Genomic DNA, 17,708 nt, shown 5'->3' with positions numbered 1-17,708 from the left:
GAAACAATTGCTGGCTGTAGGCTATTAAACGCTGACTCAAGTAACAGTCTCGCTCACTAAGAGTCAAATAAAGTCAAAGGACGGAGATAGGTATTAGGCCTACTATATAAACTAATGCGAGAACTGCAGCATATTTGACACAAACCCAGTTTGACTCCAGTAAACAACACTATCATTTACGTTGAAATAGTGTATACGTTTTGTAAGTGACTATAGCAGAGCCCCACAATTTTTAACATTCACAATTATAAAGAATATAAATAATGAATGAAAATAAACTTTTAAGTGCATACTTTTAGTGGCATGTCTATTACATCATGTGTACATACCAGCTTAATATCAATCAGGCAATGGATGTGGAGCCATTTCAAAATGTGTGACATTTTCAAAGAGAACTCTGGAACTAATCTGAAGAATCAAGAGGGATTTATTTGTCACTTACTCAATACAGGTACAAGCAGTGAAAAGTTGAGACCTGTTACTACAGAAACACAAGCAAACAAAATATGTCAGTAACAAGTAAGAATACTGATGTAATGAAGTAGAAATAAAATCCGAGAGTGTGGCGTTGTAGGGGAGGTGTCCCCGCACGCGTGCTTATGTCAGAAGTGTCGGCAGTGTCCGCCGGCGCCGGTCCAGTGTCCACTGTTGTCTGAAAACGGCACTTTTCTGACCTCTGACCTCACTGGACGGTCCGCCACACTTTTTTTTACACCTCTCGGGCTTATCCGAGAGTGTGGCGTTGTAGGGGAGGTGTCCCCGCACGCGTGCGTATGTCAGAAGTGTCGGCAGTGTCCGCCGGCGCCGGTCCAGTGTCCACTGTTGTCTGAAAAAGGCACTTTTCTGACCTCTGACCTCACTGGACGGTCCGCCACACTTTTTTTTACACCTCTCGGGCTTATCCGAGAGTGTGGCGTTGTAGGGGAGGTGTCCCCGCACGCGTGCGTATGTCAGAAGTGTCGGCAGTGTCCGCCGGCGCCTGTCCAGTGTCCACTGTTGTCTGAAAACGGCACTTTTCTGACCTCTGACCTCACTGGACGGTCCGCCACACTTTTTTTTTACACCTCTCGGGCTTATCCGAGAGTGTGGCGTTGTAGGGGAGGTGTCCCCGCACGCGTGCGTATGTCAGAAGTGTCGGCAGTGTCCGCCGGCGCCTGTCCAGTGTCCACTGTTGTCTGAAAACGGCACTTTTCTGACCTCTGACCTCACTGGACGGTCCGCCACACTTTTTTGTACACCTCTCGGGCTTATCCGAGAGTGTGGCGTTGTAGGGGAGGTGTCCCCGCACGCGTGCGTATGTCAGAAGTGTCGGCAGTGTCCGCCGGCGCCGGTCCAGTGTCCACTGTTGTCTGAAAAAGGCACTTTTCTGACCTCTGACCTCACTGGACGGTCCGCCACACTTTTTTTTACACCTATCGGGCTTATCCGAGAGTGTGGCGTTGTAGGGGAGGTGTCCCCACACGCCTGCGTATGTCAGAAGTGTCGGCAGTGTCCGCCGGCGCCTGTCCAGTGTCAACTGTTGTCTGAAAACGGCACTTTTCTGACCTTTTCTGACCATTTATCCATTAAGATAAATTATTAATGTTTTAAAAACCGTTTTTGTTACACAGAAACATAATATGTGTTGTATAGAAACATCATATGTCGTTTAAATGCTTAATTTATAGTTTTAATGTGCAAATTAACCGTTTTTCAATGGCTCCTTTTTTTTCTCTATAGGGTACTCTTATTCTGAAGAGATCGTCCACCGGAAGTCTTATTGTTGCTCCGTTATCATTGCTGACGGAACACTGCTGTTATCGTTGCCCACGGAACATAGCTAAAAATAATTCCCTCAGGCACACGGTAAGAATATAAACCCTCAATCCATCCATCAAAACGTTGTAAGGTTTAATTTTCATATCTGTAGCGCTAATGTGTTTGTTATCGTTCAAAATATTTACTTGGTACTGGTAGGGAATGTTAACAGCAACGTGGCAAGCTAAGCTATTGCTGCTAGCTTAGCTAAGCTAGTCCCCGCAGCTAGCGCTGCTAGCCTGGTCATATTATAAGTAAAACCTTGATTCTGTCCTTCACAAAACGGTGTTGCTTCCCAACATGTCGCGAGGTGTGCATCGATATAACAAGTTGAACTGGGTGGGTCTAAGTAACCGTATCATCCATATTGTTCAATAAAAAGCATTTTAATCTGATCGGCTGCCATTTTCTCAGAGTTATAATGTATCAGAGACTGCAATACACCTCCCAAACGATAGGGTCGTGTAATTGAAAGCATATGAAGGACATTGAGAAAATGGCCACCGGTCGGATTAAAAGGCTTTTTATCGAACAATACGGAAGAAACGGGTACTTAGACACAGGCGTTTTAATTTGTTACATCCGTGCCCGTGGGGTCAGCACTTTATATTTGAAATTTGAACGTTTATGTAGATGTACGGGTTGTAATGGAGACATTTCCAAAACCAGGAACAAGTAGCGCCATGACGCTTGTGACAGACGAGCGTCATGTGAACCATGGCTAGTAATAGTGGTGCATATTAACACCATTATATTAGTCAAACTGTGACTCTGTTCATCGTGTGTGTGTGCGTGTGCGCGTGCGTGCAGTCTCAGCAACTTATTTATGCACCAGAGGGTGAAAATAAGGCACATTTGGTCCACATTATACTCGTGGTAGAACCGCATTGTTTAGCCAAAGTGTTGCATCAATCCAGCCTCAGAATAAAATACTTCCTAAAAAATAGACGGATTTCAAAATAAAACTGGAATTTAGCAATGATTTATTAAAATGTTGGTCCTTCCTCCTTTTATATGCCATATCTTGATATTTCAGTAAACCCTATTTGTAGTGCTGTTTGCTTTGTGTGCTGTGTATTAATGTATTTGTTTGTTGAGTCAAAAATTGAAAAAAATGTTACTTTTGAGGAAGACCATAACATAATATTAACTAGTATCAATGTGGCCTAAATTGTTACTAGCTGTTTTAATTTAAAGTGAATAAAATATCAACTTCTGCAAATCATGGTGTCTTCACTCAGCTCCCCAACCCAGTTTTAAAGCTCTGTAAAACAAACCTCATTTTTAAAGTTAAAGCCTTAAATGGTTGTTGGTGCAATTCCAACTCCAACTGGTGTAGTCAGTCAGTAGTGTGTTTTTGTATTTAGTAACTTCTATTTTGTCCATTTGGTTACATAAGAAGTGGGCAAACAGGTCTTTCAGATTGACAAATTGGTTGATGGACTATTGAGTCAGTCCTGTAATAATTCGAATAAATTAGCAAATTACAAAAAAACAACAATTCACACTGTCTGATTTCCATTCACTCTCAAGCTGACTGATTTGAATGTGTGGAACCCAGTGAATCAAACGATAGGAGTGGCAGTGGCACACTGCATATTAGCATTAAAATGCCCCAGTAAGCTGATCATGTATTTCACTGCATACGTACATCAACATTACACCTTAGTTAAACAAAGAACAAGCTAAAAAGTGTCATCTTTTATTTTCCAGTATTATTTAAATGTTGCCATTTTTTAATTGTTCATATCAGGTCAGTGGGTGTTATTCTCCTTTATGTAAGTTCCTTTTTGTCGACAAACAAATCTACTTGGCCGTATCACCAGACGACTAATGGTACAATAGAAACACTAAGAAAATGAATCAAACAAATCAACAATTGGATTATAACACAAAACGTGGTATAATCGTGAAGTAATTGTTTTGGAGGCAAGGACGATGGATTAAAAGTCAGAGCTTGATTGATTGATTGATGTACTTTATTTAGTAAGACATGAGAATGGCAGTACATGGAAGTAAAAATTCACAATACAAGGTCTACTAAACTGGGAGTTTCATTAAGCACTAAGCTTGTTTAAGATGAGATCCCCATGCACACAAATCATGATGACATATAAGAGACAGACAGATATACACACTACTATACAGAATGTCATACAATCAGTTTACAGGTTACTGGTATGCTCAGTTTCAAACCTTGGTGTATTGCATGGACTCAGAACCTTAACCAGCCACATTAGTACCATTAAAGTCAGATTAAAAGATTTATGCTAAACAGGGATCTAAAAAGCGTTTTATTATCTTATAAAACCATGTATTAATCTTCAGTAGGCTGACTACTGTAATGGTGTAATTACAGATCTCCCTACAAATCTATGAGATGGCCTGGACTGCTGGCATAGCGGTCCAGTTCGAGTCCTTTGCTGCATGTCACTCCCAAGCCCCCAGAGTTGCTGAGAAACATTGAAGCTGCCACCCCAGTGGCCAAAGCGGGAACTGCAGGCGGGGAGAAATACATGCACGCGCAAAACATACTGAGAGATATTTATATTTATACATATAAATATGTAAACATATTATACATACATATGCATTTACATATAAATATGCATCTCGAGTGTATTTAATAAATATCTCGCGTTCAATCCTTGACACACGGGCTGCCGTAGAACGCAAAAAGGACACTAGTGCGCATGCTCATAACTCTATGGGGAGTCAAAATCGAACCAATAATTCTACTTCCGGCAGGTTTCCGGGTGCTTCAAAACGCCACTGAGCACATTAATTGAAATGATAGCTGGGGGCGGGGCAATCCGCCCTCTAGTTATATTATACCTCTATGGTCACTCCCCATCTCTCTCTCTCCCCATTTCCTGTCAGCCTACTACTGTCAATAAAGGTAGGGTAAAAATCCCCGAAACAAATCTTTAAAAATCTATCAGATAACTGCAGCTGATTCAGAACGCTGCTACTCAAGTCTTTAGTAATCCAAAGAAAATTGAGCATATCAGTTCTTAAATCTTAACACTGGCTCCCTGTATGTCAAAAAGTCAATTTTAAAATTCTACTGGTCTATAAAGCATGGTCTAGGCGGGCATCTGATCTTGTTTGATATCATGAACCATCCAGACCTCTATGGTCATCTGGGAAAGGTTTGCATTATGACCCTAGAATAAAAACGTAGCAAGGGGAATCAGCAGTCAGTTTAATGTGCCACATATCTGTTACAGACTCCCTGAAACCCCCCCCCCTTTCCCCCTTTTATATTTGCAGTGATGGGAGCAGTAATTGGCCAGTTTAGTTCTATTGTTGGTGTGCCCCACCCCCTCACTCTGATTGGGCCATCAGCGCCCTCTGTTAGTATTTAACAAGAGTTTGTTCTGCTTGGTTGGTGCCACTTCAATCTTTGCTAGTTGTTAAGAGCTGAACTTCTCTTTCCTGCACTAGCTGAAGCAGTCAGATATTTTGTTTTGGTTCTACTTGTGTGCTTAATTTTACTAGATGTTCTGGCTCTAAGTCAGTTAACCGACATCTGTCTCGTTTTTTTTTGTGTACTTTGAAGAAAAGTTTGGAGTTATGGCTTTACTACAAACAATGAAGTCCTTGATAAACCAGAGACTATCTGCAGCTGCTGAAGAGATATTTGGGATCGTTGGAGGAATTCTGAAAGAGTACGAGGATGAAGCTTTCCACATCAAGCAAGAAACTGACCGCCAACGCAGACTACTGGATATGGTTTTAAAACCAATCATCAAATTACACAGAGCAGGTTGGTAAAACCACAACACTGTCAAAAATCTGTTTTGAATTGTTAGACCTTTTTTTAAACGGTTGTTTTAAAAAACTAGAAGAAAATGAAAGAAAAATCAGCATGCTGTTTGAGTCGTAATTTTGTGAGGTTGAATTGGCAATAGTTAATATCATTATTGTTGTAGTGGCCTACTTTTTAGACTGACCTTAAAGATTAGAGGGGGAGTAAGGATGCTGAATATACTGATTCAATTTTTATTATGCTGAATAAGTACTGATTATGTATTATGATAGACTGATTAGATAATGAGTCTGTTGGTTCAAACACTTGAACTCCAGCATCCCTATTCTGAAGGAACATTAGCTAAAAATGGCCGATCTACAAGTTCACAATGAGTTGCATTGTGAGCCTGTAACCCTCGTCAGTTTCACTAAAACTGGAGTGTTTAAGTTGTTGAAATGGTTGATCAAATGCAATTTGGGAAAGAAGGACATGTTTATGGATAAGACATTAAGCTGTTTTGATGTAATAAACAGTTAAACAGTTTGTCATTTCACACTGGAATCAAACAATCTACAGAACTGATTAAACACGGCAACGCTGCAATTTTCTCTTGACCATTACAAAGACACGTGGAACCACTGCATGATAAAGTGTAGTTAACACTCAAACATTTAATTGTTTTTCCATTATTGTATTGCATCTTTTACCTAGACGTCCTGCTCCTCCCTGTGTGGAACCACTGCATGATAAAGTGTAGTTAACACTCAAACATTTAATTGTTTTTCCATAATTGTATCGTATGTTTTACCTAGACGTCCTGCTCCTCCCCATGTGTAAAGAGGAGATTTCTCCTGAGCAGCAGAAGACGAGCCCCAGTCTGGTCCAGGAGGAACCTGAGTCTCCACAGATTAAAGAGGAACAGCAGGAGAGGAAACCCAGTCTGGTCCAGGAGGAACCAGAGTCTCCACAGATTAAAGAGGAACAGCAGGAGAGGAGCCTCAGTCTGGTGCAGGAGGAACCAGAGTCTCCACAGATTAAAGAGGAACAGCAGGAGAGGAGCCTCAGTCTGGTGCAGGAGGAACCAGAGGCTCCACAGATTAAAGAGGAACAGGAGAAGCTACTTCAAGGACAAAAGGAGGCTGATGGGTCAAAAGAGACATTACTAGCAATGAAAAGTGCAGATGATGATGACAACCTGGAGACAGAGCCTGTAGCCAGCACCTCAACTGAGCACATGAAAACACAAGTGTATGTAGAGGACTGTGGAACATTAAAACCAACCGGTGATGACCAGCACCTCTCTCCACACTGTTCTGAATCTGACACTGAAGACATTGATGACTGGGAGACCAGGGAAGATCATTCAGATTTAAACACACGCAAGACACAAACTGTGGAAGGACAACTGTTGTCTTTGAGCAACAAGCTATGCTATGACCTCAAATCACCAAAACAAAGTCCCCCCATGAGGAGTCACACAGGGAAGAAAATATTTAGTTGTGCAGATTGTGGCAAAATGTTTAATCAAAAGCAATGTTTGAAGGTGCACACAAGGATTCATACCGGAGAAAAGCCCTACACTTGTAAAGTTTGTGACAAAGGCTTTAGTCAAATAGGTAGTCTGAAAATGCACATGAGGACTCATACAGGGGAAAAGCCTTTTACGTGCACAGTTTGTGGAAAAGGCTGCGGTAATAAGACAAATCTAAAAACACACATGATAATACATACAGGGGGAAATCCCTTTAAATGCACAGTTTGTGGTCAAGGATGTGTTCACATGGCAAATCTGAAAATGCACATGAGGACTCATACAGGGGAAAAGCCCTATACTTGTTCAGTGTGTGAAAAAGGCTGGGCTGACATGGGAAATCTAAAAGCACATATGAGAACACACACAGGGGAAAAGCCATTTACTTGTAAAGTTTGTTGCAAAACCTTTAGTCAAAGTGGTCATCTAAAAATGCACATGAGGACTCATACAGGGGAAAAGCCTTTTACGTGCACAGTTTGTGGAAAAGGCTGGGGTAATAAGACAAATCTAAAAACACACATGATAATACATACAGGGGAAAAGCCCTTTAAATGCACAGTTTGTGGTCAAGGATGTGTTCACATGGCAAATCTGAAAATGCACATGAGGACTCATACAGGGGAAAAGCCCTATACTTGTTCAGTGTGTGAAAAAGGCTGGGCTGACATGGGAAATCTAAAAGCACATATGAGAACACACACAGGGGAAAAGCCATTTACTTGTAAAGTTTGTTGCAAAATCTTTAGTCAAAGTGGTCATCTAAAAAAACACATGAGGACACATCCATAGGAAAACAATGTTTATGGATGAGTACTTTTTCAAAGAAGGCATTTGAGGTGACATTATTATGACCTTCTTAGTCCACGCTCATACACGGGAAAAGCCCTATACTTGCACGACAAGCAGCAAAGGCTTAAGTCAAATTGGTATCTAAAACAAAGACTAAAAATATATGGACAAAGCCAGCCCGGTTGGTTTCTACAGACCGTTTTGAAGCCAATTTTTCAGCAAATTGAAATCTGCCATCTTTGAACTTCCGTCCCTGAAATGGAACCGGAAACAACTGCTATTGGATGCAACCAAATTGAGGGCCACATGGAGCCACATCGAGGGTCTTCACTCTGTAGAACCAGTAGAAGCACTAGAAACACACCCTACTTCATCATTAATTTTATCAAATCAATGGGACCATAATTTTTAAAAGCATGATGTTGATTTTAATTGATTATTACTAATTTTTACCAGAGTCAGTTAATTTGAAATGCATACATTCAACATGCTGGACTATACAATGACTGTGTTGTTTTTGATTGATTTCTTCATTGTTAATCTAATAAAGGCAAAGATTGACTCTGTTATACCTGTAAAAAACAAGAACTATGTTTATATTTTTCAAATAAAGGTTTCAAAACTACTGGTCTTTTTTTATGTGCTCATTACAGAAAGGTCAGAAAAGGCCACAATACATGTGTTTCACCTCCTTTCATTCTGGAAATATTGTACTTGCTGCTACTACTGTGAACAGTACAGTAACAAGAACAGCTTCATTTTACAGATTGCATAGCAAACTATTACGGCAAGGAACATGATAGGAGTATTAATTTTACAGTCTACACACCTTTTACTTTAACTATTGCTACATTGAACATGATGAGAGTGTAGCGGACCCAGCTGGCCATGAAGGATGAAGTCTGACTGATGAGTTTTGAACATTCTTTATTTGTGTCTCAACGTAGAAACTAACAGGAAAAGGCAAAAATACATACATCAATAATCCATAAACGCTTCATCAAATCTCAACATGATACATTTTCCATCACCAATAAAATGACACAATATATAAACCACCTTAGGCTATTAGAAAATACATGAAAGGTACAAACCATAACAACAATAAGATCACTTTTGTAACACAGTAAGCCCAAAAACAATGCAAGCAAAACAACCATAAAACTGTACCTTGTCCCCTTTCCAGCTAGGTGCTAATAGGCTGCTAATACAGTGGCATGTCATTTGATGGATGTCTGTTCCTTTGTCCATCCTTAACCCATCCTTCCAGGGTCCAGTACTTTAACCCATCCTTCCAGGGTCCATATTACTTTAAACAAACATTTAAGCGGACTTTCTGTACAGTGCTGCTCCTCTTTCTCTCGCTTCCTCAATCCGAGGCAGCATTTAAACCCCAGCACCAAGCTGCGTCGGTGCCTAATCAACAATTTTTCCCCCAGCTGATACAAATATCAAATTAAAGGACTTCCTGTCACAACACCATAAATATACACCTTCAAAAATTAAAGTATTAACTTGTGGGTCCGTTACAGGGAGTAAGTCTTAATTTTACAATGTGTATCATATCCATTGTACCACTGTAACAGTTGTTTCCCATCCCTTAGTCGTACTGTGATGATGGGAAAACGATGACAAAATAATTGTAGTAGTGGACATGAAGTGAGTCCATTATGTTACCTGACAATCTTTCAGATTGGCCAGCTTTACTTTTGATTGATTTTTTGATTGAATACTTTATTAACAATTTGCAAAAAATACAGAGGTACAGTTACACAATAATGCTAAAAGGATAACACAAAAAGCCCTGCATAATACATGACACACAAAGGCATGTTTGTGTTCAATGCTTTACTGGAAATCTATCAAAGAAGCCATCCAAGTAGACGCATGATATCACACACCGATAATAATTGATTCTAATCCAGGATGACAATCACAAGTCATAAATACTGATGCAGAGGAATCATGTAATCTGACAATAACATCATTCATAAGTAAATTCAATGAAAGGGTCTACACCATGAAAATCACTTTTTTCTTGTTTTTTTGTATTTTTTGGGGTCCCCAGTGTCTCTTGTACCCCAAAAAATGTTTTTTTTTAATTCAGTCATTCCTTCTCATTTCATGGATTTCCAGAATGGGCGTGTCTGAACAGGCGATCTCAGAATGGAAATGTTTCTGATGTCACAAACATTAATGATGGCAAACCCAAAAGTGCCCGAATCGCTCCGAAACTTGTCTACGAACAAATACTTCGGGCTCGGATTTTGGCTCCGCCCCCCGGAAGTGGGTGAAACAGGCACCTCAAACACTTGGTGGAATTGTTCAAAAATGTTCAAAGTGTTTTTTTTTCGATTTTGTATTTTTCTTAGATGCTTCTTTTTATGCAGAATTTTTCCTATTTTTTTAGCCCCCCCCTGCCCAAGAGGACGTTTTGGTATTGCAGCTGAAAGTACTGTATAAGCCAGAGACAATTGACTTGGGATGAGTATATCTGAGTGATGATTTAGGCTCAAACCTTTTGAAAAAGGTTTGAGGGACATACACCATATGATATTAAATATCAATTTTTTTTTTTCATTCATGGTGTAGATCCTTTAACTCAATATGTGTCTGTGTTTATTCTCAGTATTGTGTGTATGGAAACTGTTTTAATTTCCCACGTGCAGTTTATTTGAATGCATGCACTCACCATGGTGTACTATCAAATGATTGTGTTATGTGTAATCTGCTAAAACATATGGGGACTGATAGAGAAGGGTCCCGCCTTAGTTCATGCGGTCATAGAATGAGCACACCTGGAGATGAAATGTAAATGCTATTGAATAATACATTAATTTGTGTCTCCAAAAAATATTATCTGACACATTTACAATGTATTGTCAGCTTCTAGATTGGCTATTTTCGTCATCTACAACACATTGTAAAATAGGGCTTGGTACATTAAATCATGAATTTAACCTCTAAACAATGAATAAGCTCACAGCATGTCACATTAGTTTTTTAAACCGGAGTGTTAATCTAAAGATTGTTATGAGTTTATTTCCTGGCTAGACAACACCTGATCTTTTGGGTGTCAAGCTGAAAAGATTTGGTAACTCAGAAGTGGGCAAACATGTCTTTCAGAGTGACAAATTGGTTGATGGACTATTGAGTCAGTCCTGTAATAATTAGAATAAAAAACAAAAATTCACACTCTCTGCTTTCCATTCACTCTCAAGCTGACTGATTTGAACGTGTGAAACCCAGTGAATCAAACGATAGGAGTGGCACACTGCATATTAGCATTAAAATGCCCCAGTCAGCTTATCATGTATTTCACTGCATAATGTATATCAACATTACACCTTAGTTCAACAAAGAACAAGCTAAAAAAGTGTCATCTTTTATTGCCCAATATTGTTCTAATCATGTCATCTTTTATTTTCCAGTATTGTTCTAATCTTGCCATCTTTTAATTGTTCATATCAGGTCAGTGGGTGTTATTTGCCTTTATGTATTTTCCTTTGTGTCAACATAGAAATCTACTTGGCCGTATCACCAGAAGACTAATGGTCCAAAGAAACACTGAGAATATGCATCAAACAAATCAACAATTGGATACAACAAGTGTCCTCAATTAAACAAAGACAAAAACAAATCTTTAAAAATCAGATGACTGCAGCTGATTCAGAATGCTGCTACTCAAGTCTTTAGTAATACAAAATTTAGCATATCTGTTCTTAAATCTTAACACTGGCTCCCTGTATGTCAAAAAGTCAAATTTAAAATATATACATCACGTTTTTGTATGGCATCTGATCTTGTGCGGCATCATGAACCATCCAGACCTCTATGCTTAAATGTCTGAAAATACACATTAACATGAATCCAACATATCAATAGAAAAGATAATGTGTAAAATGAACAAAAAAATAAATTTACACAACACTGATGATAGTGCTGTCAAACAGGTCTATGAAGCTATCTATGAAAACAATTTAATCTGCAACACAATGTTATACAATATGTAGTGGAGGGGTCCCTGCTTCATCTCTCTCTCGGGCTAAGGGGTCCTTGGCCTGAAAAATGTTGAAGACCCCTGCTATAGACAGAGAGATTTATTAAAATGTTGGTCCTTCGTCCTTTTATATGCCATATCTTTTTAAAGCCCTAAATGGTTGTTGGTGCAATTCCAACTCCAATTGGTGTAGTCAGTCAGTAGTGTTTTTATGTATTTAGTAACTTATATTTTGTCCATTTGGTTACATAAGATTGTTATGAGTTTTTATTTCCTGGCAAGACAACACATGATCTTTTGGGTGTCAAGCTGAACAGATTTGGTAACTCAGAAGTGGGCAAACATGTCTTTCAGATTGACAAATTGGTTGATGGACTATTGAGTCAGTCCTGTAATAATGTCTGCTTTCCATTCACTCTCAAGCTGACTGATTTGAATGTGTGAAACCCAGTGAATCAAACGATAGGAGTGGCAAACTAAATGTTAGCATTACAATGCCCCAGTCAGCTGATCATGTATTTCACGGCATACATATATCAACATTACACCTTAGTTAAACAAAGAACAAGCTAAAAAGGGTCAGCTTTTATTTTCCAGTATTGCATTTTTTAAATGTTCATATCAGGTCAGTGGGTGTTATTTTCTTTTATTTATGTTCCTTTCTTCTTGGCCGTATCACCAGACGACTAATGGTACAATAGAAACACTGAGAAAATGTATCAAACAAATCAACAATTGGATTATACCACAAAACGGAAGTAATTGTTTTGGAGGCAAGGACGAAGGATTAAAAGTCAGAGCTCAGTTTCAAACCTTGATGTAGTCCATGGACTCAGAACCTTAACCAGCCACATTACCATCAAAGTCAGATTAAATGACTTATGCTAAACAGGGATCTAAAAAGCGTTTTATTATTTTATAAAACCATTTATTAATCTTCAGTAGATGTGACTACTGTAATGGTGTTATTTCAGATCTCCCTACAAATCTATGAGATGGCCTGGACTGCTAGCATAGCGGTCCAGTTCGAGTCCCGATCCTTAGCTCCTGGCCTTAGCTGCATCGTCTCTCCCCATTTCCTGTCAGCCTACTGTCCTGTCAATAAAGGTTGGGTAAAAATCTACAAAACAAATCTTTAAGAATCTATCAGATAACTGCAGCTGATTCAGAACTCAGCTACTCAAGTCTTTAGTAATTCAAAGAAAATTGAGCATATCAGTTCTTAAATCTTAACACTGGCTCCCTGTATGTTAAAAAGTCCATTTTAAAATTCTACTGGTCTATAAAGCATGGTCTAGGACTCTAGGGCATCTGATCTTGTTTGATATCATGAACCATCCAGACCTCTATGGTCATCTCAAGGTTTGCATCATGAGGAAACACTACCCTTCCTCTTTGCCTGGCCTACTTAACTAACTAGTTGTACGAACGCTTGTTTTATTGTTGTATTGTTGTATTGGATCTTGTTTAGTCGATAAAATTATTTTTTTCAGCTCCTGCTCATTTGACTTTACTATTTTGTCTCATCCGTTTAAGGAAATAGGTAGCTGATATATTGCACTTTTACCTTAGCGCTAGGTATACTCTTGGTTGCTTGTTATTGCAGAAAAATAACTTCTGGTTATCAGTAGTTTTCGTTCCCTACCTATGTTGAATGCAATTATTGTAAGTCGCTTTGGATAAAAGCGTCTGCTAAATGGCTGTAATAGAATAAAAACGTAGCAAGGGGAATCAGCAGTCAGTTTAATGTCTTAATACAGACTCCCTGAAAACTACTACTATCTACTCTGCTATTTTAAATAACAGCTACGATTATAATTATTTTTCAAATGTCCTTTTATAATGTTTCCATAGTTTAATGTTTTGTATAAAGCACATTGCATTACCTTGTTGTTGAAATGTGCTTACTAATAAACTTGATCCATTCCAATAGAATACTGTAGGACAGCTCATGGGGCTTAAATGATTTAAGAACATTGTCATTGACAGTGATGGGAGCAGTAATTTGGTCAGTTTTGTTCTATTGTTGGTGTGCCCCACCCCCTCACTCTGATTGGGCCATCAGGGCCCTCTGTTAGTATTTAACAAGAGTTTGTTCTGCTTGGTGCCACTTCAATCTCTGCTAGTTGATAAGAGCTGAACCTCTCTTTCCTGCACTAGCTGAAGAAGTCAGATATTTTGTTTTGGTTCTACTTGTGTGCTTAATTTTACTAGATGTTCTGGCTCTAAGTCAGTTAACCAACATCTGTCTAGTTTTTTTGTGTGTACTTTGAAGAAAGTTTGGCGTTATGGCTTTACTACAAACAATGAAGTCCTTGATCAACCAGAGACTAACTGCAGCTGCTGAAGAGATATTTGGGATCGTTGGAGGATTTCTAAAAGAGTACGAGGATGAAGCTTTCCACATCAAGCAAGAAACTGACCGCCAACGCAGACTACTGGATATGGTTTTAAAACCAATCATCAAATTACACAGAGCAGGTTGGTAAAACCACTACACTGTCAAAAATCTGTTTTGAATTGTTAGACCTTTTTTTAAACGGTTGTTTAAAAAAACACTCAATAAAGTAAACTAGAAAACAAAATTCACCATGCTGTTTTGAGTCATATTTTTTTTAGGTTGAATTGGCAATAGTTAATTGCATTATAGTTGTAGTGGCCTACTTTTAGACTGGCCTCAAACAAAGATTAGAGGGGGGGAGTAAGGATGCTGAATATACTGATTAAGTGTTTATTTAGCTGAATAAGTACTGATTATGTATTATGATAGACTGATTAGATAATGAGTCTGTTGGTTCAACCACTTGAACTCCAGCATCCCTATTCTGAAGGAACATTAGCTAAAAATGGCCGATCTACAAGTTCACAATGAGTTGTATTGTGAGCCTGTAACTCTCGTCAGTTTCACTAAAACTGGAGTGTTTAAGTTGTTGAAATGGTTGCAAAGATCAAATGCAATTTGGGAAACAAGGACATGTTTATGGATAAGACATTAAGATTAAGCTGTTGTGATGTAATAAACAGTTACACAATTTGTCATTTCACGATGGAATCAAAACAAACTACAGAACTGATTAAACACTGCAACGCTGCAATTTTCTCTTGACCGTTACAAAGACACGTGTGGAACCACTAGTGTAGTTAACACTCAAACATTTAATTGTTTTTCCATAATTGTATTGTATCTTTTACCTAGACGTCCTGCTCCTCCCCGTGTGTAATGAGGAGATTTCTCCTGAGCAGCAGAAGACGAGCCCCAGTCTGGTCCAGGAGGAACCAGAGTCTCCACAGATTAAAGAGGAACAGCAGGAGAGGAGCCTCAGTCTGGTGCAGGAGGAACCAGAGTCTCCACAGGTTAAAGAGGAACAACAGGAGAGAAGCCTCAGTCTGGTCCAGGAGGAACCGGAGTCTCCACAGATTAAAGAGGAACAGCAGGAGAAGAGCCTCAGTCTGGTCCAGGAGGAACCAGATGCTCCACAGGTTAAAGAGGAACAACATGAGAGGAGCCCCAGTCTGGTCCAGGAGGAACCGGAGTCTCCACAGATTAAAGAGGAACAGCAGGAGAGGAGCCTCAGTGTGGTCCAGGAGGAACCAGAGGCTCCACAGATTAAAGAGGAACAGGAGAAGCTACTTCAAGGACAAAAGGAGGCTGATGGGTCAAAAGAGACATTACTAGCAGTGAAAAGTGCAGATGATGATGGCAACCTGGAGACAGAGCCTGTAGCCAGCACCTCAACTGAACACATGAAAACACAAGTGTATGTAGAGGACTGTGGAACATCAAAACCAACCGATGATGACCAGCACCTCTCTCCACACTGTTCTGAATCTGACACTGAAGACAGTGATGACTGGGAGACCAGGGGAAATCATTCAGATTTAAACACACGCAAGACACAAAATGTGGAAGGGCAAATGTTGTCTTTGAGCAACAAGCTATGCCATGACCTCAAATTACCAAAACAAAGCCCCCCCATGAGCAGTCACACAGGGACGAAAATATTTAGTTGTGCAGATTGTGGCAAAATGTTTAACCAAAAGCGACGTTTGAATAGGCACACAAGGATTCATACCGGAGAAAAGCCCTATAGTTGTAAAGTTTGTGACAAAGGCTTTAGTCAAAGGAGTATTCTAAAAATACACATGAGGACTCATACAGGGGAAGAGCCCTTTGTTTGTACAGTTTGTGGTAAAGGGTGTAGTCAAATGGGTGATCTGAAAACACACATGAGAACACACACAGGGGAAAAGCCCTTTACTTGCACAGTTTGTGGTAAAGGGTGTAGTCAAATGGGTGATCTGAAAACACACATGAGAACACACACAGGGGAAAAGCCCTTTACTTGCACAGTTTGTGGTAAAGGATGTAGTCAAATGGCAAATCTGAAAACACACATGAGAACACACACAGGGGAAAAGCCCTTTACTTGCACAGTTTGTGGTAAGGGATGTAGTCAAACGGGTGTTCTATAAACACACATGAGAACACACACAGGGGAAAAGCCCTTTAAATGCACAGTTTGTGATAAAGGATTTATTCACATGGCACATCTGAAAACGCACATGAGAACACACACAAGGGAAAAGCCCTTTACTTGCACAGTTTGTGGTAAGGGATGTAGTCAAACGGGTGTTCTAAAAACACACATGAGAACACACACAGGGGAAAAGCCCTTTAAATGCACAGTTTGTGATAAAGGATTTATTAACATGGCAAATCTGAAAACGCACATGAGAACACACACAGGGGAAAAGCCCTTTACTTGCACAGTTTGTGGTAAAGGATTTAGTCAAATATCTGATCTAAAAAAACACAGGAGAACACACACAGGGGAAAAGCCCTTTGCGTGTACAGTTTGTTGCAAAATCTTTAGTCAAAGTGGTAATCTAAAACAACACATGAGGACACATAGATAGGAAAAAATGCTTATGGATGAGAGTACTTTTTCAAAGAAGGCATTTGAGGTGACATTATTATCACCATCTTAGTCCAAGCTCATACAGGGGAAAAGACCTATACTTGCACGACGAGCGGCAAAGGCTTAAGTTAAATTGGTGTCTAAAACAAAGACTGTAAAAATATACGGACAAAGCCAGCCCGGTTGGTTTCTACAGACCGTTTTGAAGGCACTTTTTCTGCAAATTGAAATCTGCCATCTTTGAACTTCCGTCCCTGAAATGGAACCGGAAACAACTACCACATAATTTTAAAAAGCATGATGTTGATTTTAATTGATTACACATTTTTACCAGAGTCAGTTAATTTGAAATGCATACATTCACCATGCTGGACTATACAATGATTGTGTTGTTTTTGATTGATATGTTCATTGTTAATCTAGTAAAGGCAAAGATTGACTCTGTTATACCTGTAAAAAACAAGAACTATGTTTATATTTTTCAAATAAAGGTTTCAAAACTACTGGTCTTTTTTTATGTGCTCATTACAGAAAGGTCAGAAAAGGCCACAATACATGTGTTTCACCTTCTTTAATTCTAGAGATATTGTACTTGCCCCGCTACTACTGTGAACAATACAGTACCAAGAACAGCTTCATTGTACAGATTGCATACCAAACTATTACTGCAAGGAACATGATAGGAGTATTAATGTTACAGTCTACACACCTTTTACTTTAACTATTGCTACATTGAACATGATGGGAGTGTAGCGGACCCAGCTGGCCATGAAGGATGAAGTCTGACTGATGAGTTTTGAACATTTTTGCCTTTTCAGGAAAAGGCAAAAATACATACATCAATAATCCATAAACGCTTCATCAAATCTCAACATGATACATTTTCCATCACCAATAAAATTACACAATAAATAA

The 17,708-nt window shown here is 39.3% G+C and overlaps 1 protein-coding gene across 1 annotated transcript in view; it reads left to right on the top strand.

The window, feature by feature from the left end:
• The window catches only part of LOC308086843 (uncharacterized protein), a gene marked incomplete at its 3' end in the record, with an annotated part of 19,147 nt that extends 7,721 nt beyond the window's left edge, over positions 1-11,426 (top strand). The window contains exons 2-5 of the mRNA XM_080430488.1: positions 1,720-1,845; positions 5,360-5,566; positions 6,364-7,008; positions 11,395-11,426. Coding sequence (XP_080286614.1) covers positions 5,374-5,566; positions 6,364-7,008; positions 11,395-11,426 — 870 coding nt within the window. The 5' untranslated portion in view covers positions 1,720-1,845; positions 5,360-5,373. The remainder of the gene's footprint in view (positions 1-1,719; positions 1,846-5,359; positions 5,567-6,363; positions 7,009-11,394) is intronic.
• Between the last annotated feature and the right edge of the window lie 6,282 nt (positions 11,427-17,708).

The sequence above is a fragment of the Gymnoscopelus braueri genome (assembly GCF_963280865.1).
Source record: "Gymnoscopelus braueri genome assembly, chromosome: 6".
Taxonomy (NCBI): domain Eukaryota; kingdom Metazoa; phylum Chordata; class Actinopteri; order Myctophiformes; family Myctophidae; genus Gymnoscopelus; species Gymnoscopelus braueri.
The sequence above is the reverse complement of the archived record's forward strand: the minus strand, read 5'-3'. Positions and strand labels throughout refer to the sequence as shown.